The 23,013-nt window shown below is 40.0% G+C and overlaps 1 protein-coding gene across 4 annotated transcripts in view; it reads left to right on the top strand.

Moving 5' to 3' along the window:
- Positions 1-22,471, top strand: part of prom1a (prominin 1a) — a 56,912-nt gene extending 34,441 nt beyond the window's left edge. The window contains exons 8-31 of one of the 4 annotated variants that reach the window (XM_076149084.1): positions 3,680-3,800; positions 4,065-4,128; positions 4,790-4,879; positions 5,754-5,980; positions 6,855-6,929; positions 7,021-7,084; positions 7,615-7,774; positions 7,905-8,057; positions 8,238-8,361; positions 8,720-8,823; positions 9,445-9,529; positions 10,530-10,673; positions 12,153-12,221; positions 13,119-13,211; positions 14,390-14,443; positions 14,576-14,647; positions 14,731-14,799; positions 15,120-15,209; positions 15,638-15,753; positions 16,475-16,498; positions 16,907-16,975; positions 18,368-18,470; positions 19,115-19,143; positions 19,751-22,471. In XM_076149084.1, the coding sequence (XP_076005199.1) occupies positions 3,680-3,800; positions 4,065-4,128; positions 4,790-4,879; positions 5,754-5,980; positions 6,855-6,929; positions 7,021-7,084; positions 7,615-7,774; positions 7,905-8,057; positions 8,238-8,361; positions 8,720-8,823; positions 9,445-9,529; positions 10,530-10,673; positions 12,153-12,221; positions 13,119-13,211; positions 14,390-14,443; positions 14,576-14,647; positions 14,731-14,799; positions 15,120-15,209; positions 15,638-15,753; positions 16,475-16,498; positions 16,907-16,975; positions 18,368-18,437 (2,137 nt within the window). In that variant the 3' untranslated portion in view covers positions 18,438-18,470; positions 19,115-19,143; positions 19,751-22,471. The remainder of the gene's footprint in view (positions 1-3,679; positions 3,801-4,064; positions 4,129-4,789; positions 4,880-5,753; positions 5,981-6,854; positions 6,930-7,020; positions 7,085-7,614; positions 7,775-7,904; positions 8,058-8,237; positions 8,362-8,719; positions 8,824-9,444; positions 9,530-10,529; positions 10,674-12,152; positions 12,222-13,118; positions 13,212-14,389; positions 14,444-14,575; positions 14,648-14,730; positions 14,800-15,119; positions 15,210-15,637; positions 15,754-16,474; positions 16,499-16,906; positions 16,976-18,367; positions 18,471-19,114; positions 19,144-19,750) is intronic. The other 3 variants (XM_076149085.1, XM_076149087.1, XM_076149088.1) reach the window with 3 other exon arrangements.
- The last annotated feature ends 542 nt before the right edge of the window (positions 22,472-23,013 follow it).

Below are 23,013 nucleotides of genomic sequence, written 5' to 3'. Positions count from 1 at the left end.
TTAACAGTTTCAATATGTCGTATAGCTTATTTGGAACACAAAAACTAATACTAAAAAAACAAAAAAAACTAAACTAAAAAATAATGTCCATTTTATTGAATCTGACACAGACACAGATTCTTTTTTAATGTATTTGTGTTTAATCACAGTCGCTGTCAAGCAACATTGAGGTTCAAGATTGTTTTTATCGAACCTGAATTTAGTTTCAAATTCTGTATCTTAGTATCACGATACATGATTTGATAAGAGAACTATCAGCTATCATTTTCCCAACTGATTATGCCGATAAAAAGACAGCATCCTTTGACGGACAAGTTTCTTATTGGCTTGATTAAAGATTTTATGAGCTTTCATACTTCAGCTGTGCTCATTGACTGATCTGTTATCTATTTCATATTTCCAGCATAACTCCCTCTTTCGTCCTTCACTTTTCTACTACTGAACTAAACCCAGGCAAGAAAATGTAAACTAAACTGAGCTATTTAGTATTTCAAGGTGGATAGTCACGTACCACGCAGCTATGTGCTTGGCGTTTTTTTCCTCAATGAGCCTTTGTTAGGCTGCAGATTCCACTGACCTTGTAGGAGACGGACAGGGAGAGGCAGCGAGCGAAAGACAAAGACAAGAGAGAGGGAGGTGGATAGAGGGAGAGAGAGAGAGAGCGAGAGAGAGGTGGGGTACACAGTGGAAAGGGTTACATGAGGTACAGGAAGAGATTGTCAAAGGAAACAATAAAAGGAAGTGGGTGATAGGAACATTAAAAAAATAACAAGCTGGAGAAGTGAGAGAAGGAAAAAGGAGAGAGTGAAGTGTGGTGAGATAGAGGAGAGGACAGAACACAAAGAGAAGTCAGAGAGAGAGAGAGAGAGAGCTACAATAAAAAAAGAGTGTGAGCTCTGGAGATAAAGGACCCGTGAGTCTGTGTCCAACTTTTGTGTTTTCCGTTTGTGTATGCAGAACAGAAATGAATGAGGCCATGCATGCATGCGTGTGTGTGTGTGTGTGTGGGTGTGTGTGTGTGACTTTGTGGGAGAGAGGAGCAGAAAAAAAGTGTTTCACAATAAGCTTTTGTTGTGGAAGTGGCTGTTTTCGAGTCTTCCCCTTGATTCTGGGCGGCTCTATTTCACCGCCCTACTTCCTTTCAGCATGCGCACAAACACCATCATTTCTTTACTCCCCTATGAACAGACCTTCTCTCCCATGGTCCTCCTCCTCATTTGTGGTTGAGGAATGTCAAGTACAGTCCTCACATTGAGTTGTACAAGCTCCCACTTTATCCATGTAATGTTTCAAACAGCAAGGTCTTCATCAGGCAAAAGTGTGTATCCTTGAGCTCCTCTTCACTAACTTAGCTAAACAGGTCCTTAGCAGTTGGCTAAGTAACCAAAGTAACCAAACCCCAGCAAATCTCAGTTGGAGCCAGTTTGAATGCGACATGTAAAAAACAAAAACAGCTACTGCTCTTTGTTTTCTTTTGTTTTCTCGCCAGATACGTTTTGAGTGTATTCAACAGGTGCATTTCAGCCGGGATCCGGATTGATCAAGCAGATATTTTAATCCTCAGGGTCCAGATCAATTTGGATCAATCTGGACCTAGACTGCAGTCACATATACGGTGTTGCTGCACGTTAACAAATTGAGAAAATGCAACTACCGCCGACGTGTAGCTAACATGATGCTGATTCAACTCAATTACACATAACTCTCGCTTATAGTCCTTGTTGGCAGCTCTCGCTAAAAGCTTGAATGTGTGATTGTCCTTGAACACACCAAGATGCAGAGTTCTCATTTGCAACATCATCATCAAGTAATGAAAGCAGAGCTATTTGATGGATTAGGAGGATTATGTTCACAAGCTACCTGCTTCTCAATGCATTATTAGCATGTGAGACACGGCATGAAGCGAAACCTTACTTTACATTCGCTACACTCACATGAAAAACATAAATTCATATCCATACCGACCCAAACTCAGACACACAGGCCCACGTACGGAGCCCTGCGCCCCATTCTTTAGTGAGTCACCTCGCTCTGATTCACCTCCATTGATCTAAACCTTTTTTCGGGGCCTCTGAGTCAGTGTTGTGTTATTCCCTCCTGTGGGTTCGTCTTACATAATTCATAAAGCTGATTATTGCACTTAGCATTCCTGTTAAATAGATTCTGTCTCTTTTACAAGCGATTTCATGGTCCGCAATATATTATAGCGATTTCTTGCTCAAAAAGGGGCAGTCTGTTTGAAAGTTTCAGCCATCTGTTCTGAACTTTCTTACCATGGAGTGTGTTCATACACAGAAGCACACACACACAAAAACACAGACACACACACAAACACATGACACTCACTGTGAGGTGCTGAGCTGCAAATACGACTGGGATTGAGAGTGAGTCATGGAAACGGCTTAATATCATCTGCTGTCTTTCCCTTGATGTTGCTGGAGCTAATTAAGTCTCGTACTCAAGTCTGGGTGAAATATGCACGCCGCTTCGTGTTCTCTGCCTTTTGCAGCTCTGCGTTTTCACATTTAATTAGAATATGTTTACAAGCCGACGTCAGAATATCCAGATAGAAACCTGAATTCCCTTTTCAGACGCATGAAATGTCTTGGGAAGTATGATCCCCTTCTCATGAATCTTAATAATATATGATTTCCAGTCTCCAGCGCAATTCATTCAAAATATGCTATCTATCACTTTGTGTGACAATATAACGTGATTGTAGCAACACTCAATTTATTCATATGAGCCCTTCTAACGACACAGTTTTTCTATATGAGGCTGTATTAGAAATAGACTTGACTTGCTGCAGGTGTCTTGTCTGCTTGTTGTCAAGGAAACACTGCTTATTCCACAGGTGCACTCAATGGGAGTTGATCAGATTTAAGACTAAATACGGTGGTGCACACTGACCCCTACTGTAAGCATGGTGATATGACCTCATCTATGAGCTGGACTCTGCTGTGTTTCAGAAAATATATAAATTACTATATATTAGAGTCTTTTTTTGACTCAGATGATCTGATCAAATACAAATATGTATATATAAGTACATAAACATGTTCTGGCTACATACCATCAAAACATTTGGACATTTAAAAGCAATTACCTAATGACCTGGGATATAAAATCTTACAAATAATATGTTAAATATGGATAATAATTAAATGAATGAATAACTATAATGTTTAACTTATTTTTGTCATATTAATGTGTAGATTCATTATATGTTATTGTTTATCTGGAGAGCAAAACATGGTGATGTAGAAAGTGAAATGTTTAGGATTCAAAACTCAATGGTTCTGTCTTCATAACCTTACTTGATTTTGCCCGATCGCTTGATTTGTAACTTGAGTGCCAAGAATTGAGACTTACATGCAAACGTAACATTGTTAAAATGATTGTTTAGCTTTTTGGCAGCGAAACTAAAGGTCATTCGTCTGGACTGTTGTAAACGGTGGGATATTATGCAAAAGTCTTATTTTGTGAGTGTGTATCTATCCAGTAAGAAACACCACTGAGACCCTTGGCTGAAAATTGTGGATTTACTTGGAATATCAATCAGGCAAAGAGACGGACAAAGATGATCTTTCCATGAGCTGGCTGATCTTTCTATCTCTGGGATTTAAAGGTCATCGCTGGAGAATATTGATTGATCTCTGTTTTTGCTGTTTGTGTGCAGGCTGGGAGTGCTGTGTGCATATGCTGCCAACCAGAACATGAGCTCCCAGATGGTGAACGCACCCAAGTTGGCCAAGAGCAACCTCAGGGATTTGCACAACCTCTTCAATGGCACGACAGTGGTATGACAGGCGTTATTCACGTGGTTACACAAGAATGAGTCTTGAGCCCATATTCAATAAATCCTGACAATGCCAAAGCAACTTTACCTGAACTAGACTTACATTCTTGGTTCATTCTCTAAAGATTGAATTACAGCTTGTCATTGAGGAAAAGATTGCTACATAATGGAAAAATGTGCATACTTGCATGTGAAGTTAAAGGATTCCCTAACTTTTCTCACATGATGATTCACATGTGTTTTTCTGCTGTGCTTCTGTTTTCAGCAAGTTGATTACTTATTATCCCAATATGCCACAGCCAAGAACAAAGTCATCCATGACCTGAACCGTAAGTAGACTTTCCCTGTGCCTGACTTGAGCAGAAAAGAGAGGCTGAGCTCTTGTTTTATTCCTTCAAGCTTATCCTCTGAATTTGCTGCATCTACTTCACATCTACTTTTCTTGATGTGTTTTTGTTTTGTATTTGTGACACATGGAGGTCTAGAGAGCTGCAGCTCTAACTATTACAGATGCTCCCTGTGTGTTTGTCCTACTTTTGACTTTTACTGCAGGCAGCTCTATCCTCAAAGTTCCACTGCACAATAATTGATGGTAACACAGAAACATTGGAAGGCACTACTGATCAATCCTTTTAACTGTATAAATCTTAAAAGTACACTAGGCCCTGAGTACTGTTTTAAGGCTCTGAGTATTTTTCAGATACATTCATATCCTGTACTGAGTCCACTGCCCTCGGTTCACCCACCATGCACTTTGCACTGGATCGTACACAGTGTGAATGTATGACAGTATGCACATTATCCAGGCTAAGTTGTTCAGGATTTGTCACTTCTATACACGTCTAGGTCAGTTGTGGCACAAGCTACTTTTTCCAAGTTTCTACTCGAATGTCAACACAACAAACAAGTATTTGAATACTTGAAAGGTATAGGGGGAAAACCCAGGAGCTTCTGGTCAACTTATTCAAATAGTGTGTCTGTCCTCCACAGATATCGGTCCATTATTGGGTGGAGGGATACGTGATGAGTTCACTAAAGAAGCCAGTCCTGCCCTGGAGGGTGCACACAGTTTGGCAACAGGTACATCCACTCACTGACTATTCTTCTTTCAGACTACTTAAGAAAATCGAAACTGTCAAGTGTATTGAAGACACAACAAACTTAATAAGCAGTGAATACATTTCAATAGCTAACATCAATAGTTTGTCTCTGAGTTCAGTGGGACAATAACAATAAAGATCTTTCAGAAATTCAAAAAATCGAGAGGGCCATCAAAGGTAACAGTACATACACAAGGATGTCCTGACCCCATGACCCCTGACCCTTGATTACTTTGAAATGTGTTCCTGTGGTTGGCTCCCTTGTGGTCCTCCATGAGGCTTTGGCCATATGAGAGTCATAATGATAAACAACAACTGTAATACTGACAATTGTCTGTAGTTGGAGAAATACACCAGACTTTTAAGTCATAAGTACAAGTTAATGTAATACCTATGGTTCCCTTTGGTTTGCTTTTTACTCCCTCTGGTGCTGCTAAAGGATTAGTTCATTTCCTCTTTGATCCTGTTTATACTGATACATGTTTATGCTCGCTTTATCCCATATTCCATTTTATCCCAAGTGCCTGCAGACTGCTTAGTCGCAAACATTGGTTATTGCGCTGTGGTGCATTAATAATCAGTTCAACAGCAGTTCTTAAATGGAAGAAACCACCAGATTCACATGATTTTCTTCACTATGATAAATCTGAATTTCTTTCTCGGTTTTCAGGATTGCTGGGAAATGAGTGACAGTTGTAGAAGTAATAATTTATACTTTGCCGATGGGCACAGTGAGGAACAACACAGGTTTTTCTCCCAACTGTTGTGTTTGTGCTGGTCCTGGTTTTCCCCTCCTTCCAGCCCAGCCAGCCTTTGTGTTTCCCTGCTCTCATCTGTCATCTCTCTCCGTGCAGCCATGCGAGAAACCAAGAAGGTGGTGGAGAACTCCAGCGTGTCTCTGTACTTCCTCCAGGATGCGATTCTGAAGCTCAACGACGACCTCAGTCAGGTGCGGGGTGACATCAACCGCACCCTCAATGATAATGACTGTCAGGATGCGCCTGATGCCACCACTGCCCAGCTGTGCAAAAGCATCCACCAGTCCCTGCCCCAGCTGCAGATGAAAGCCAACTTCTCACGGGTACAGAACTGAACACCAGCACATTCTGAAATACATCCTGTACTCCCTGCTGTACACCACATGTGCTCAGCAAACACAGCATGAATTAGAGTTTAGTTATACTTTCAAAGGCTCAATTTAGAGTCAATGAATTCCTCAAATTATACAAGAATTACTAATATACATTTATTAGACTAATCAAATGATACAAGGCATTTTCTTTCCTGTTAACCATTACTTCACGATCATCAATAACCTGCATCAGTAACTGTATTTAGGTTGGGACAGCCACAACAGTTTAGTTTAATAATAAAGTACAATAATGGTTAAAAGGGAAATTAATTATTAATATGACTTAGAATATAAAAGTGTTTAATTAACAACATTTTATATTTTTGTATAATTATTTTCTATTTATGTCTCTGTGTAATCCTTTCATGGCGTTTTCTTAATTTTACTTGCTGCCAACGTGATTCTTATTTTAATTATTGTGTTGATTTTTTAGAAATGTTATAAATCTATCTGCAGCTCCCACTGAGGCCTGACAGGGAATACGCCGTGTGACTCCAGGCAGCTGCCTGGTGCAGCCGGGTGCCATGTTTCATCTTTAGACAGAAATAACTGGAACAAAATAGAGCTTAATGCCTTGCTCAGGGGCATTCTGACAGCGCTTGTCTGGGATGCCTTTGATCTGACCTGCACTTGTTTGCAACTAATCAAATTTGTCAAAGTGCATTTAAATGAGAATCAGTAGACGCGTGTATGATGGCTTGTATTTTCTCACCAAATCCCTCTGCAAGTGTACATTTTTGAAAAGTAAACAAAGTGATCATTGAACCCTGACCAACCCTGATCTTTGTTTTTTGCTTAATATTTCATTTTCTGTATATTTCAGCTGCACAATTTGGCAAGTGTGCGGGAAAGAATGGAAAGTGTATTGTCAACAAACCTCGTGGCGACGATCCAGACGGTGAGGACAGGCTGAAGTAACGCTGCAGCTGAAGCTATTCTGTTCTAAACACTGTTCACTCCTTTGTAAACATCCTCTCCTTATCTTACAGAGCTATGCCTCTCTGAATGACATCCCACTCACAGTCGCTCACCAGACCAGAGGTGTTGTTCACAGTAAGACACTGCTTACGTGCCTTGTAACAGACCTTATAACACAAAAGATGTAATAAATTAATAATTCCACTTTCTATTCTCAAACTGCTTAAGATATTTCTACTGTGTGTGTTAGTATGGTTGGATTAGAAAATGTATCAGAGGGATTCATGGCTCTCCTTGTTCTTTGCCGTTGACATCCATCCTGACTCATCCACCTCCTTGCTCTGCTCTCTTTATCTCCTTTCTCCTTCTATCTCAAGGTGTTTTGCAGAAGATATACAGATTTCAATGTTAAATGTATCCAAGTCAGTGGTCTATATGGCAAAACAGGTTGAAAAGTGTTGATATTGATCTTGATTGATTTGAAGTAAACACTATAAATGAACTTCCTCTTTGCAGGGTAATCAGTTAATACGACACAGACCTGTGAAATAGCTTTGATTCTGTCACATTACAGTATTAAACTGGAAGGTTCTCCTCTCCTGCAACTATGTGCTGTATGTATGTTTCTACGAGCGTGTGGGTTCATTGATGGGTCTATGTTTCAGATGTACAAACATTGTTGGACGACCATGGAGTTAACGTCACAAGCCTTACTAAAGTGTTCCCGCTGACACGACACCTTGACACCTTCATCAAGTACATTAACACCGCCCATGCCAAGATTGAGGACTTCTACAAAAGAATTGACCAGCAGGACTTCTACAGGTAGACTGCATGAGAAAATAGAGCCAGCGTTATTGTGTTGGCTTAGTTTGGAGTTTTCCAGCCATCTAGAGCCCAAATGTAGTCACTGCAGGCTCTTATAAGAGATTGAACTTTGGCTTGCTGTGTACAGGTGGATCACGTGTGTTGTTCTGTGCTGCATGCTGGTCCTCATCCTGGCCTTCAACTACTTGGGCCTGCTGTGTGGCACGCTGGGTTATGACAAGCACGCCTCGCCCACAACTCGAGGCTGCATCTCCAATACGGGAGGAACCATGCTCATGGCGTGAGTCCAACTGTCGTCATAAGAGTTTGAATGTCTATTTGAGAGTGGAATTAGGAAGATGTTGTGCTTAAATTATAATTAATGTTGTACTTTGCTACAAACCCTTCCCCCAATATGACCCTGATGGACTCCATCGCTTATTTGTCTCCTCTATGGCTGAACCTTTTTTTTTTCCCACAGTGCTGTTGGCTTTAGCTTCATCTTCTCCTGGTTGCTCATGGTACTGGTGACTGCCGTGTTTGTAATCGGAGGAAACATGGAGAAACTCATTTGCCAACCCTACCACACCAAAGAGCTCTTTAAGGCAAGTCAGACAGTCCAGAAATAAGATATTTTATTTATGTTCTGACAACAGGGTCTGACCGTTCTGTCTCCGCAATTCAGAAGTATCTGCACCACAAAAAGGCACATCTAATTAAAGTTTATGACATGATCTACATTAGAAACAGACATTAGACTTTAAAATTGCAATTTGCAGCACATATGCCCCTTGTATTGTCTTTGAATGGAGTCCTTATATAGCCGGACATCCATGAAAGAGTTAATATCATGATCACATACATAGGAATAACAGTGAGGAAGTGAGTTACATTTAATTCGCAATCAATTTCACTGATTTTCTTACTATTTTATCTGTTTTAATGCTATAACTGTCTCTCTAGGTGGTGGACACTCCATATCTGGTCAACCCAGAGTGGAAATACTTCATCCCTGGCTTCATATACGGTGACTCGGATTTGGAGCTGACTCTAGAGAACCTGTACCGGTAATGAAACCTAATTTTTACAGATTCAGGTGATGTTTTTTTGTCGTTATGCTGTCATTCGCAACAAAGCCAACTCCAAATCTATATAGCACTCACATGCTTAATCACATTTACTGACAAAACTAAAAGAATTTTCCATCAGTGTGTGAGGAATTACTTTCGCCTTGGTTTTTGAATTCCATGATGATAACATGCAAATGAAGGTGTTGTTGATAACTTTGTTGTGGATTCACCTCTCTCTCAGCCTGTTTCACCGTGGTTACATCAGTTTTCATCATCTTTCTCCAGTGAGATGCGACACACACTCAGTAGCTGAGATGGCAGACCTGCAGTCATTAGATTTCCAAATAGAGCGAGCAGCGCTACTTCAACAACTTCAGTGTTCCCCCCATTAAAAAGCAAATCCTGCTGATGCTGTAGTTACATCAGACTGTATATAGCCTTCAAGGTGCCATCTTGTCTTATTAGGAAACATTCTCACATCAGGGAACATGTCAGTCTTTCATGTGCTTCCATTCATTTTCACTTGGTGGCAGCAAATATACTCTGAAGCTCACAGCTTGACATGTCTGACTTTTTCTCTCTCCTGCGCCTGTGTGTGTGTGTGTGTGTGTGTGGCAGTGATTGCAAAGAGGACAAAGGCATCTACGCTGCCATCCGTTTGGAGAAGCTCTTCAATGTCTCATCTTACCTGAACAAGGCACTGGTCAGTAAAATGGACACACTATCAATTCTGGTTTCTGGTTTTAAATGTATATGTATTTAGTGATTTCATTTCCTGTGCTTAATCTTTTAACACTATCATATATCAAGGTCTGTATCTGCTTGTAAAATCCCAAATCAGTCAGGCTGATGTGTGCGTGTGCATTTCCACATTCGTTTTGGCCATAAAGTAACTGCATTTATAACGTTTACACACCTGAGTAAATCGATTTACAACTACATCCATATGTACGCGTCTGTTACTTTGAGTAAACATACATTGATACATGCCAATTTCAATCTAGTTAAAGTGTTTACATGACATGTCGAAGAATTCTATTCAAAGCCTTAATCAGAATATAATTAAAGTTTTAACATGCAGAGAAATAAGCTGAGTATCATTCAACAGCCTCCATCCTTGGCTGCATCTTCCTTGTCATTAGTTCTCTGCTGCCAAAGTAAAGTGTGCGCTGATGGCAAATACAGCTTTGACATTCCTCAGCGTTTACCTCAATGCCTGAGACATTACATGCTCTTGTTTTGTGTTCTTCTTGGTGCTGATCCAGACATATCTGCCTACCAAAGTCGCTCAGTGCTTATGTGCCAACTGGCACGAGTAAGTTGGCGCATTTTAGCCAGCAGCTGATGTTTCCCCATGCCTGTTTCAGCACATTGCCTATTCGTCTTTAAAAATTCTCTGTGATTTTTTTTACCTGTGATCAAGTGTTGTGGATTTTGGAATGGAATGCTCTTTTCATTTAAATGTGGTTTGGGAGGTTCATACATCTTTTCGTCTGAGTCAAAGATCAAGCTAAGTACAATTGTATTTTAAAATCAGTGGTATGTGATGATGTCACATGATGTCCAGTGACCTAAAAGACCTAAAACTGTATATTTACTCTTCAAGATCTCAGCCACAAAAGGGCTGAGAGAATAAATCTATTAAACATTAAGAACAATAGAGTGTACAAAATGTCAAGTTTTTCATGTTTTTCTGTTTGCAGTTCACCGGGGAAATCGCTGATCAGTTTGACAGCTTGGAAATCGATGTGGGAGTAAACCTGTCCGAGCAAGAGATGAGACAAAACCTCCTGAATTTCTCTAAAGTTGGGCTCTCCAAAATCAATTATGCTGACTTTCAGGAAGAGGTGACAGACACACACACACACACACCAGGCCAGGCACACTCACACAAACTCACACACACACCAGACCAAAAAAGAACACAAGCAGACAAACACACAGCAGGCAGCAAAAATGAGCAGCAAATTAAAGCTCTCATTATATTTACTGAACTGAAATGTGACAGGAAAGGTTCCAGAAACAGTATTATTTAGTTTCACAGTATATTTGATTGTATTTTAATAAGAAATAAGACCGCTATGTTTTCTGATTGCGAGTTACTGTTTTGCTGTTAAATCAAAGTCATCTTGTATTTCTACACTGCACTGAAATCCTCCATGGAAAATTGACATTCATTTCCACAGCACTGATTCTATCAATACAACATAATCAATACCACTCAACAATCTGCCAATCTAAGGTCTCTTTGCCCCTGATTATTCCATTCAGAGCTTTTTTAAATTTTCAACCAATACTAAATAATTAAACTCAATACGTCATGTAAGTGTGTGTGTAGGGAATCGGCCTGCAACAAGGCTTTTATTGTGGAAATTAGGCAGGAAGTTTTGAGGCTGCATTAACAGTGAAGAGCAAGAATGGCTGAATAGAATCCTTGGCTAAAACAGAGTATGTGAAACTTTACCATAACAAACAGTGATTACAGTGTGTGTGTTGGTAATTTCCCTACCAGCTATTTTTATTCTTTTTTTTAGAATACACATGTAATGTTTTGTCCAACGTGGATTACTATACATTATTTGTAAAAGGAATGTGTGAGTACAAATCTGCGGTTGTTGTACCAGTTCTTGAGGTTCTTTTCCCAGTCGGTTAAATGGCCTCCTGCAGCTGTTATGTAACTGTCTGTTGGCTGTCAGTGAACATAGAGCAGGCAGCCACGCTTTAGCTGATATGAGCGGCAGCATCAAGACACGGTACATTGAGTTCTGGTTGGGAACCCTGATTATCCGCAGCGGCTCCTGCCAAAGCGAAGATAGTCTATCGGAACAAGCAGGGACTTGGTGTTCGCCCACTTTTACAACGTAACCTGCCTGCTTCACTGCCATTTGTTTCCCTGGAGCACAGAAATGCAGAGAGGCCTGAAATGTACAACTGATTCACAACTCACTATCAAAGAGTCTTTTGCACTTCTTTTGGTGTAATGAGTAATATACAGAGAGGCTTTCTATATATTACTCATTATACCAAAAGAAGTGCAGAAAAACTATTGCTGCTAAGAATACAAGTTGCCGTCAAAAGTGCTCACACAGATTTGCAAATGAACCACTTTAAGATATAATGTGTAATCCAAATGTAATCAGAATTGTCGCCTAGCCTGCCAAGATTTACGACAGGATTGGAACTTACAGAACTTGTATGATTTAAAAGCAGAACATAAGCAGGTGATTAGTAAGGGAGTGCAGTAACTAGAAAATATTATTACAAAAATGAAAAATAGATAACGTTTTATATTTTAAATGCTTCTCTTGTTGCCCAATAATCTTCAGCTGAGCAATGTAGCTGTGCTGGACCTGCTGGTGTACGCCAATGAGCTGGAGGATCGGGCAGACCTCATGGTAAGACAGAACTCTGAAATGGAAACATCCACTCCACACAGTTACGCACCGTTTCCTGAGTACACAGACACTTCACTTGATTTACTCCTTTATTCACTCTGCCACAGGGAGCACTTGACGGTGGTTTTGTGCTCTCTAAATTCAGTGTCTTCATCCAAAAGCTCAGGGTGAACACAGAGAGGGTCTCTGGGAGGCACTTGACGGCTCTGCCATGCTTTTAGTTGCTTCAGATCACAAAACAGCACCTTTATTCATACGGGCAGTAAGGGCAACTTCTGAGGAAATGGCTATTAAAAGAGGTTTTATTGCCTTACAACAGGCTGATGACAGCGAAGGGACAACACTTATGGGGGCATGTTGAGCTTCCTGTACGTGTTTATTTAATCTTAAAGCTCCGTTGCCTGGCAAAAAGATGTTACTGCAATTTAATTCATAAGCTGGGGAATGGTCAGATATTGAATTTGGTTGTTATTGATTTTTAAGTGTCCTAATTTCTGAGGTTTTGCATTTTTTGAAGAAATGTAAATATTGCCTTGACATTAGTTAACAAAGTTTGTTAGCCATCCATAGCTAAAGACCATGCATATGGGTTACATGCTTGTAGAGTTCTGGATTTACTTTGCAATTCTAGGCGAGGATAGCTCCAAAGTGTTTATGGTTTAAGGATTAGTATTGGGGCTGATCACAATGTATGTTATTGATTTAAATCTTGGTTTGTAATTTCCCCAACTGTCAAAATGCTGCATAACCCTATCGAATCCTGAAAACTACAATATATCAGAATATATCAGAATCATATCCACTCCCTCACTCTTTTGTTAACTATGGGCTAACATTTGCTTTATAGATTTGATGTTTGAAATTGTGTCTGTGTGTGTTTGTTTGTGTGTGTCACAGCCCAGCGGACCTTTGCAGACAGCTCTTAAAGTCCACGTTCAAACTCTGCGGCAAATCCACAGGCAGCACATCGTCAACATGGTGCAATCCACGGTAAAGCCCTCAGCTCTCCGGTTCTGTTTTCAGCTCAAATATTTGAGTCTGCTCCGCTCTGACAGCTTTTTGGTTAGAACAGTCTGTCTCACCCCCTTTTAAGGAAAACATCCACCCTAAACCACTTACAGGCTGTGCAAAAACAGCAGCGGGTAATGTACCTTGCAATCTTTGGCTCATTATTCTGGACGTATATTTCTTTTCCTAATTCCTACGGACAGGTGGCCTAGCCCGCTCAGACAGAAAGAGAAGGATGTACTTTGTCATTTTAACATTTTGCACTAACATTAGTCATACCGGGGAGAAGTTCAAGACATTTTTTCCTCAACCACATTGGCCTCAATAGACCACAAAACAAAGCAGCCACAGGGCACATCATGTTTTGAATGAGGGATGGTTGGTGATGCCTGGAAAAACCCTTGCTTTGCTTTGCTGACTCTATAACCCTGAATGTGCGGTATAGGCTGCACTTGAACGCAGCACGTACTCATGTTCGCAACAGCTCACCTAAAGGGGTTAAAAACAACTGAAACTGCTGTCAGATTTGTTAACATGTTACCTGTGTGCAAGTCTGTTTAAGAGAATAAGAGACTCCTCCTAACCCGATATACTAATCATTGTATTTCTGATCATACTGGGCATTTACTTCAAAAATGTGTATGTCTTCTTTGTTGTTTCCTTTTCCACTTTCAACGTCAAGAAATATATAAGAGCGAGGGTAAGCACAGACATCCCAGGGAACGTGTGTCCATCTTTGTGCTTTGTGGAACGTTAAGATTAATTTACTATCTTGTGGATGACATGAGAGTGATATGAAAGCTGTTTCATTTGTATTGACATTGAAGTGATTGTTGTGTATTGGTTTTGTGTCCGTCATCTATAGCCAATAATGCCAATATGTATTTAAGTTTGCTTGGCATTTTCTTTAAATGTGGATAAAGAAGTTTGGATCAAAACTCCTCCTTTTTTTCAGAGAAGGAGACATTCCCTCATCTGCATGTGTGTGTAACTAAAGCAGAGCATTGTTCATGGTCACAGTTGATTTGAGTGCTGCCCAGTCACCTCCTGATGTTTTGTCCCTGTACATCTCCACGTGTTAAAATGACACCTGACTCTAACTTAACTGACCTTTGACCCTCGGTGGTGCTCATTTGTGTTTGATTGATTTCCCTCTTCAGACCACACTGAACCAGAGTATGCACATACTGGAGCAAACAGCCTCAAATCTGCCAGTGAGTAAACCTTTCTCCTTCAGCGATCTTGATCCAGGTTTACGTTTACATTCAAAGATGGCCGCACTCACAATAGAATCGAAGAACCGTTTCATCCGGCTGCCCTAAAATCGCTTGTTTCCTTTCCCGCAGCACAATGTCTCCTATGTTATCCATGCCATTGACAATCTGATCACCTACAACAAAACACACGTGATTAAGCAGGTGACTACAGTTTTCTCTGTTTGATCATATTGTCAATTTGTAAATCACACGTTACCTCACACGTTTTTTATAATCCTCCTCAGGAAACGGAAAAATACAAGGGGACCCTCGTCGGTTACTTCCAACAATACATCGAATGGGTCAAAATGTCTGTAAGTGTTTGCGTGTCTCTCTTATGTCAGCAGTTACACACTGGCAGAAAGACCTTACATGTTACATAACAGTTTTGGAGTAAACATAGAGACGACGCATATAGAAGTTACAACCTCTACAAAGGGGGATTTAGCTTTGTGGCTCATTGGTTTGTGTCGTAGCCGACGTTAGGTCAAAACAAGCTGAAGCACACATGGGATTGTCATGGTGGTGGTATTGGCACAGGGACGCATAGTAAAACAACATGAAGAAGACATGTTGTTACTGTTGACATACAAGTGTGTGTTGCTGAAGCTGCTGTGTGTTCTCCTCTCTGCAGCTGGCCATGGACGTTGCAACCTGCAAGCCCTTCAGCAACGCCCTGGACTCGGTGGAAATCATAGCTTGCAGCTATATAGTCGACTCCATGGTAACGATACAGGTCACGTAGGGAAACATGGGACATGAGGGGGTTTGAGAGTGCAGATTGAATATGGCAGTGTACATTTACTTTACTTGAGAACAAGGTACTGTTATTTCAGTTTCAGGCAGGAATTAGAACTTTCCCTTACCAATACTTGTATAATTATAAGGTAGATGCATGACATTGACTTGCAACAGCTTTGTAGTATTGTAAGTCTTCAAGTAATTCTTCCACTAACTAATGTGGCAACAGATTCTATGCAGTTATGAATCATTAGATCACTGCTGCAGACAGTTTGTATCATTATAATTATGCTTATAATGATGATTATAAAGCCAGATCTGATGGTTGAATGGGATTATGAAATTGTCTTAAGTTTGATCAAGACAGAAAAGACACATCAATGATCATGGTTTTCTTTAACTTTGCACTAGAACTCCATCTGGATGGGTCTGGGCTGCTGCACTCTCTTCCTGCTCCCCAGCATCATTCTGGGAGTCAAATTAGCCAAGCACTACCGCAGGATGGACACAGAGGACGTTTATGATGAGTAAGTACCTGATGTCATTATACCGCTTCAACTCTGAATTGAATACACATCCAGTCTTTCCATGAGGTCAAACTTTAACCCTTTTCCTCTCTTATTTCCTGCTTCATTTTCTCTGCTTACTATTTGCAAATACTTTCTCACTTAACAAGAGGATTTATATTCTCATTATCTTTCTTGAATCTTAAATCTCTGTTAAAACAATTGAAAAAGATCTGCAGTCATAAGAGGGATATACATTCTGTAGATTGAAGAATGATTGGACTAGAACAAAACTTGAGCCCTGCAATGGAAGCTGTTAGAATGATTTCCAATAGTTATTTAGAACAAAATCAAAGTTTAATAGCCTTACTTGTCGATTATTAATCTATTTCCTCCTTCCTTTTCTCTTCCTTGTAGTTCCTCTGTTTCTGGGACTTGGCATTTTACTTTGTGATAACCATTTCTACTATTTTCCATCTTCCCCCCTCATTTATCATTTACCACCTTTCCTCTCTGTCAAGCACTTGGCACTTTATAAGAAACATCGACATGGTTTGTCAGTTTACATTTCCTTCCCGACCGATCTTTAGTTCACCCCTTTTTTCCCCCAGCCCATTTTTTTGGTTGAAGCAGCACACAAATGCGACAGTTGCCCTTTTCGGTGCTGGTTTACAGGCATCGCTCTGGTGCATTTCATTAACAATTTTGATATCATTGTCCTCTCTTGTTTGTGCGTCTATAGCGGTTTGGCAATTCCCATGAAAACGTAAGACATTTCACCCGTGACCTCTCAACCTCTCCCCACTCTGTGTTACTCTCTGGATCTTGTACATAGAATTGTTTACTAAATTCTTGGTGCTGGTTTACATTTCTATGCTTGGAATTGCTCTAACGGCTTGGTGGTGTGGCTTCTCGTGGTGTGCTGCTCTTTGAAAGTGTCCCTTAGCTTTCACGAAAGGGCTCTTACAAGCATTACCTTACAAACGCAACAAATATGCTTCTTTGTAAATTGTGGTATAAAATACAACAATGGTTTATATGCCAAAAAATAAGGCTTTCTACATGTTAATGTCTTTACGCTTAACTTAAACAATTTCTTCGGAAGAGTTTGAGCATGCCGTGTTTCCTTTGTTTACATTTCTCATCACTCTTTTATACAATATTTTGTTTTCAGTTTGGAAATTGGTAATAATGGTTATCATAGGGAGAACTTGCAAGGTATCCCATTTCCTATCACACCAAGGTAAACGTTCCCATATTCCCGGTTTGTGCATGGGGAGCGGAAGCATGCGTAGGGATGCAGAGGGGCTTTTGGTGATGGGTCACAGTGCATGCCGTTCTGTGCGTTGATTCAACACACACACACACACACACACACACACATACATACATACACACCTGGACTGCACTACATTAAAGAATAAGGATTATACTTGATGTTAACCATGCATCCGTGTAAGTGTGATGGCTAAGGTGTGTATCCAGGAGTGCAAATTGTCAGGAAATGACATAATAAGGATGCATTTAATGGACACTCTACACTGTTGCACACTATAAACTGTTGTATTCACATTGTATCTACTCCTAGTGCATTTAGTATTTAATCATTTGCAATATCTAAGTGAGTAGGTGGGAAACATGTTGATGCAAGCGTATGCATAGTTAACATCAAGCAACTGGCTGAATCTGTTCTTAGAGTCCAGCTTGGCTCCATGCTGTGTCCTTAACCTGTTGCATGCTGTGAATGAAAAAAAGTCTTCCTCTCTCCTCTTCATTTAGAGTCAGCCAAAATCCGATGAATGTACACCTGATCATTTTGTTCAAAGAGAGGCAAGCATGTCCGGATTTGGTGTGACGCTGAGAATGTTGACCGTATGATTTGACGCCGTCTAACAAACCTAACGTGCATGATTCTTCTTTTTTAAGTTGCGTTCTGGAAAGGCTGAGTTTGGACAGCCGAACCACTGTAACAGCAGATGCAGACAGAGAGCAAAACATGGTCAGAGGAGTGCCAGTCATCAGCTGGATATGACTCATCCTCCTCATCATTACTTAAACATCACAACATTCATCCTTTGTGTGTTTCGTTTAAGCATAATTGCGTTCTAATAACAGGAAAGATGGAAAAGAAAGAAAGTGGAAAAGGAAACATTTTCCATTTTATCAAACTGAGAGATTTTAGGATCAAAACTACACAACTAAGTCCAAAAAATCTGTGTGAAATATCATTTAAAAGGGGCATTAAGAAATCATTTACTTGTATAATGTTAACCCTCTGTAAGCCACTGCCAGTGTCGTCCTGTAAACAACATGAAGTCACATTTACACCGGAGAGATAAGTCGGTTTGGGTTGCTCTGAAACAATCTAACAAGTAATCTGTCATCTATGATTTGTCGATCAATAACCAAATATCAGTAACACACACACACACTCATGTAATAGATCCCTTATTGCTCCTTTAACTGACTGTACAGATTCTAGGTCTTATCCCTCAGAGGAGTTGTTTGGAAGTGTTTTGCTCTCTGGCTTGTCACGTTCGCCCTGCTGCTCTTTACATTGGAAAGCACAGAACTTCCTGTCGATGTCTGTTAATGTTGTGCCCCTTGTGTGTATGTGTGTGTGTGTGTGTTGTAGCATCCCTGCCGTTGACACAATGAACAGGTTTCCGCGGGCCTCGGCTCCACCGAGGCACATCGACTGGTGACAGAGAGCCGACTTTAGTTCTGGCTCCTGGAAGGTACTCTAAAATTAATTTACCGTAAATGCTTTAGGTTAGAATTGACTAATCTGAGCATTTACAGCACTTCCTTCCTGTCAGTCACACATCTTTACTTCTCCACAGCTGTCCCCTCATCTTGTTGTCCTCCATGCCAAAACTCTCTACATCTTCTGTTACACGTCTTTCTTCTGTGATTCTTCCACCTAATCTCTTCACATCTGTCTGTTGCAGCTTGTTGTGACTCTGATTTCGGAGTCGCTAACAAACCGTAGTGTCTTGATGATATTTCTGTCTGGCGGCTGAGTCAGTGAGCTGTGGAGGAGAGATGCTGCATGTGCTTGTGCCTCTTAACGTCTTACTTTGCCTTGTTTTTGTTTCTGTGTGTGTTGCTACTAAGAACTGCTTCATTTTATACACATGCAGTAGCCTAACATGATTTTGGAGGATTACATCATTCCCAGTTGAAAGCAGATGATATGGGGCTACTGTCAAACATTCTTAAGTATCATTCTTAAGTAGCAGAAAAGCAGAATATAATCTTTTTTAAATCCTCTATAAAGCATCATTAAAAGCATAACTGACTCCACTTTTATGTCTTTTTTCCGTAACCCAGCCAGAGTCAGATTCATATAATAATCTTTCCTCTATCTTTATCTTCCCAGTACCCTTGAAAATTGGAACTAAAACACAGGTTAGTAAGTTTGCCTTTATTTCATTATTACACTTAAAATCATTTGGATGAGTATGTTGCTATGAGTCAACAGTGCAATGACCTTATATGGATCAACATAAACAAAGACATGGTTCAGATCCATACCTGTCAACAAAAACAAGTCATTGTACCGTTTATCTGGTAATGAGCCGTAAAAATCTCATTTATCCTAAAACGAATGAAAGTCTGCCAAATAAGAATTGGCTCGTTTGTTTTCAACGCAGTTTTAGTTCTGGAGAATTTTCTCAGAGAGTCTATTTATCTTGAACAAAGCACATTACTATGAACTGGATAATGGACATTGTTTATTAAAATCAATATAAAGTGGATATATAATGTAAAGTATTTGAGGCAATATAGATTGGTCCGTCACAGAGTGTCTAGATTCAATACAAGGCTCAGTGACGTGTGTGTGTATAATTGTAGCAGTGCAGATACTGTATATTGCTGTTATTGAAGAATTAACACCAAAGCTAAGAAGACTTCAGTTTGACATTTTGCCTTTTGTAACTCTAGAATCTGAAAAAGAACAGCATTCATAATTATACTAAAAATTAAACTTAAATATTTCTGTTTCTGTTTTAAGCCATTTTCACATCTATTGGACCAGATGACACTCAATAAGAGCCGGCCCCGTACCACAGAAGAAGAAAAGGCACGAAAGCGCTCCAGGTGTCTCTCTCATTATCTTCAACGACAAACTGAACCACCCAACTGAGCCGATCGCAGATTATGCTGCAGTCGCCTGTTCTCCAGCGTTCCCCGCCCCTCCCTCCTAAGAAACTCTTGACACACAACATCAAACTCTTCTTCCTTAGCATTGATCTGAGCCAGAATTGTTCCGCTTCTCTTTATTTTTTAGAAGACTGCTGCGTCTGCGTTTACATTTGTTCGGACAAAATTCCAAGCTGAAGAGACGTTCAGTGAAAAAGGATGTGACAATAACTGTGCTGCCGACTGATGATGATCACTTTATGTACTTTGTGCTTTCAAGAACAGTGACTGAAACGTCCCCTGAAGGTCATGACAAAGCTGCTTGGGGGAAACTTTAAAGGGGAATCGGATGATTTTACACGTCAGATTTAGTGCACTGACCATTTTGAGATGTATTCAGTAAAGGATGAAGGCTTTTGTGGCTGTAGAGGAAAATTAACTCTTGAAAGCGAGCCGCTTGGTCCAGACTTACTCTTTCTTTTGGTCTGCTATGAGTTCCAGCAGGGCCTTACACTGCCAATTTTGCTCAAGGGTCCACAGACAAGCTTGTAAGAACCTCTCTGACCCCCCAAAAAAATGACAAATGGGACACTATAAGGTCTATATGTTTAATTTAACATTAAAGTCTGTGTCCCTGAGTTTCCACAGTGATCCTCATGATCAATAACTTTAATTTGGTGTGTAAAATCAGCGGAATCCCCCTTTTAATTGGACATGTCACTGTTAGCATTAACGGAACGCTTCAGCGGAACTTAAGGGCGATGTGGCAAAAAAAGCGTTTGCTGAAAATCAAAGAGTCACTTGCTGAAAACGAGGCGTCCAGCTTATGTGAGTCTGTGTGTGTGTGTGTTTGTGCGATATGTTAATGACTGCTGCAAGAACAAAATGATTTCAACCTAAATGGTAAAAATACAGAACCAAGCTGTTCCTAGGTGTATTTTTCAGAGGAATCCGAAGAAATTTTAGCATGAACTTTTTTCTATGTTTACAATATTACACGACAGCCAGAGTTTGCCATCTTTGCTTGGGATTGAGGCAGGTAGAAATGGAATGGTTGCCTTTTTAATAATCAGCATTTAGACAGACACACTCCTCAGAAGGGAAAAGCCCACCTCAGATGCTCTTACACTGTTACGCAATCTTTGATGAGTCACATGTTGTTGTTGTTGTTGTTTTCTTTACTTTTACCTGTTACATCTACTTATGCATCAGGTGGTGAATTCCTACATTTCCCAGAATGCCTATCGACAACAACGCAGAACTAGTACTTCATTTGAAAGAGTGACTTCCCCTTACTGCATTGCATTCTGGTCTATTAATCAAATTCTCTCTGATTATTGAAAGACGACTTTGCTTTTCGATCCAGACACCAAAAGCTGACGTGGGGATTTAAGATACAACACCAAATATACATTTTACAACAGTATTTAGGTTCATTTCTGGGTGTTCAGTAGCCCAAACACATATTTTTCCATATGTGATTAACTGAAGCGATCGTGTTCACTAACATGATGTCATTATTGCTTTCATAGTGGTGATAGTTTGTAAATGGAGAACAGCTTTCTCAAGCCAAATCCTGTTCTTTACCATAGGTCTCAGGTCTTTAGAGGTCTATGAATGATATGTTGGTTTTATATCCATGTTTTTTTTTAACCCCGTTGTAGCTGCGGATACATTAGCGAACAAGTGAATGTATCAAAGAGCTCTTTTCTTTTACTTTGAACGGCTCAGTATGTCTGTTCAAACTATATCGCTAATGCCGTGGGTGGGCTGACCAACGACCCCCGCCCACCTCCCCTCCATGTTTACAGGTTAGATGTGCTATATACGGCTATTTTCGGTGTAGTAAATGTGGGGAAAATGTAGACAATCTATTCACAGGAAAGAAAGCGAGGAGTGTGAGTCGAAATTCAAATGCTTTACGGTTTAACGGCTGAATGTGTCCACACACACACTGAAAATATATCCACCTTAACTAAGCTGGGATTTATTCCGCACAAAAAAAGCCCCCTCCCTGACTGAAGCACCACTGTGCACACTGAGGGGGAGAACACCATTTTAGGGCCTGTCTCTTTAAGCCATTTTGAATTTACATTATTAAATTCTACATAAAATGCTCTGTACTTTTGACTTCACAAACACATGATTAATTGTCATTTTAAAAATGCAAAATGTCAGAAAAAGGCACCACAAGGTACATAAACTAGAATCTCAAAGGTACAACTACAGAGACAAAGCGTCACACTCTGAAAGCAGTGTGTCATAAATAAATGAAATACACTTTAATTACAGCACCCAGCCTTTGAGGATGTTTTTTTTTCAGTGTGTGTGTGTTGACACTTTGACAGGACTATCACTGGGATGTTGTGGTTTTACTAAGTGCTTAAACTAGGTCATGTATCCCAAAAATCTGGATGAGCTTCATCAGGACAGATGCGATGATGATGCTGATGATGATGATGCTGATGATGAGGTGCTGGTTTGGATTGTGATGCTCTGTAGTTGGGCACTGATGGAACCACAAAAGAGGAACTTTTTTATGTGATGCTAAACAGAGAGAGTGTATACATTGTGAATAAACTTTCAAAATTCAGTTTAATGGTTTTTATTGTCTTTGTTTTCAGTTTTGGTTCGATTTGAAATGTTCTATACCTGCAAGTGAGAGGAAAATCAGGTGGCTGCTTATTTGTGGTAAGAATGCATTCAAGTAAAGGAAATGGAATGCTTAAAAATAGTGTTTATATGTGTCAGTGATGAATAGAGAGTAAGATTACAGCTGTGTGCACTTTCTACATACAGAATATATATACATATATATACTGTGTGTGTGTGTTTGCTCACAAAGAAAAGGTAAGTGTGTGCTGGTGGTTGAATGTATGTCTGCATGTGTGTTTATAGAGTGGAAGTGAAGGAGAATGTGGGCTTTGTTACTCTGTGTGTGTGTGTGTGTGTGAGCGAGAGAGACTGAATGTGTCCTTTTAAAGAAGCAGCTGAAAATGTGTATATGTGCTTTTCAACTCTATTACTATATGGATGTTACATTATTATATAATTATTCCATTATGTTATATTGATAAGAAGGGACACTTAACAGCTGCTTCATGCTGTATCTTAAGAACACAACATGAGACACAC

This window comes from Genypterus blacodes, unplaced genomic scaffold (genome assembly GCF_046128005.1).
Source record: "Genypterus blacodes isolate CSIRO-AG114 ecotype Tasmania unplaced genomic scaffold, CSIRO-AGI_Gbla_v1 ptg000044l_1, whole genome shotgun sequence".
NCBI lineage: Eukaryota > Metazoa > Chordata > Actinopteri > Ophidiiformes > Ophidiidae > Genypterus > Genypterus blacodes.
The sequence above is the reverse complement of the archived record's forward strand: the minus strand, read 5'-3'. Positions and strand labels throughout refer to the sequence as shown.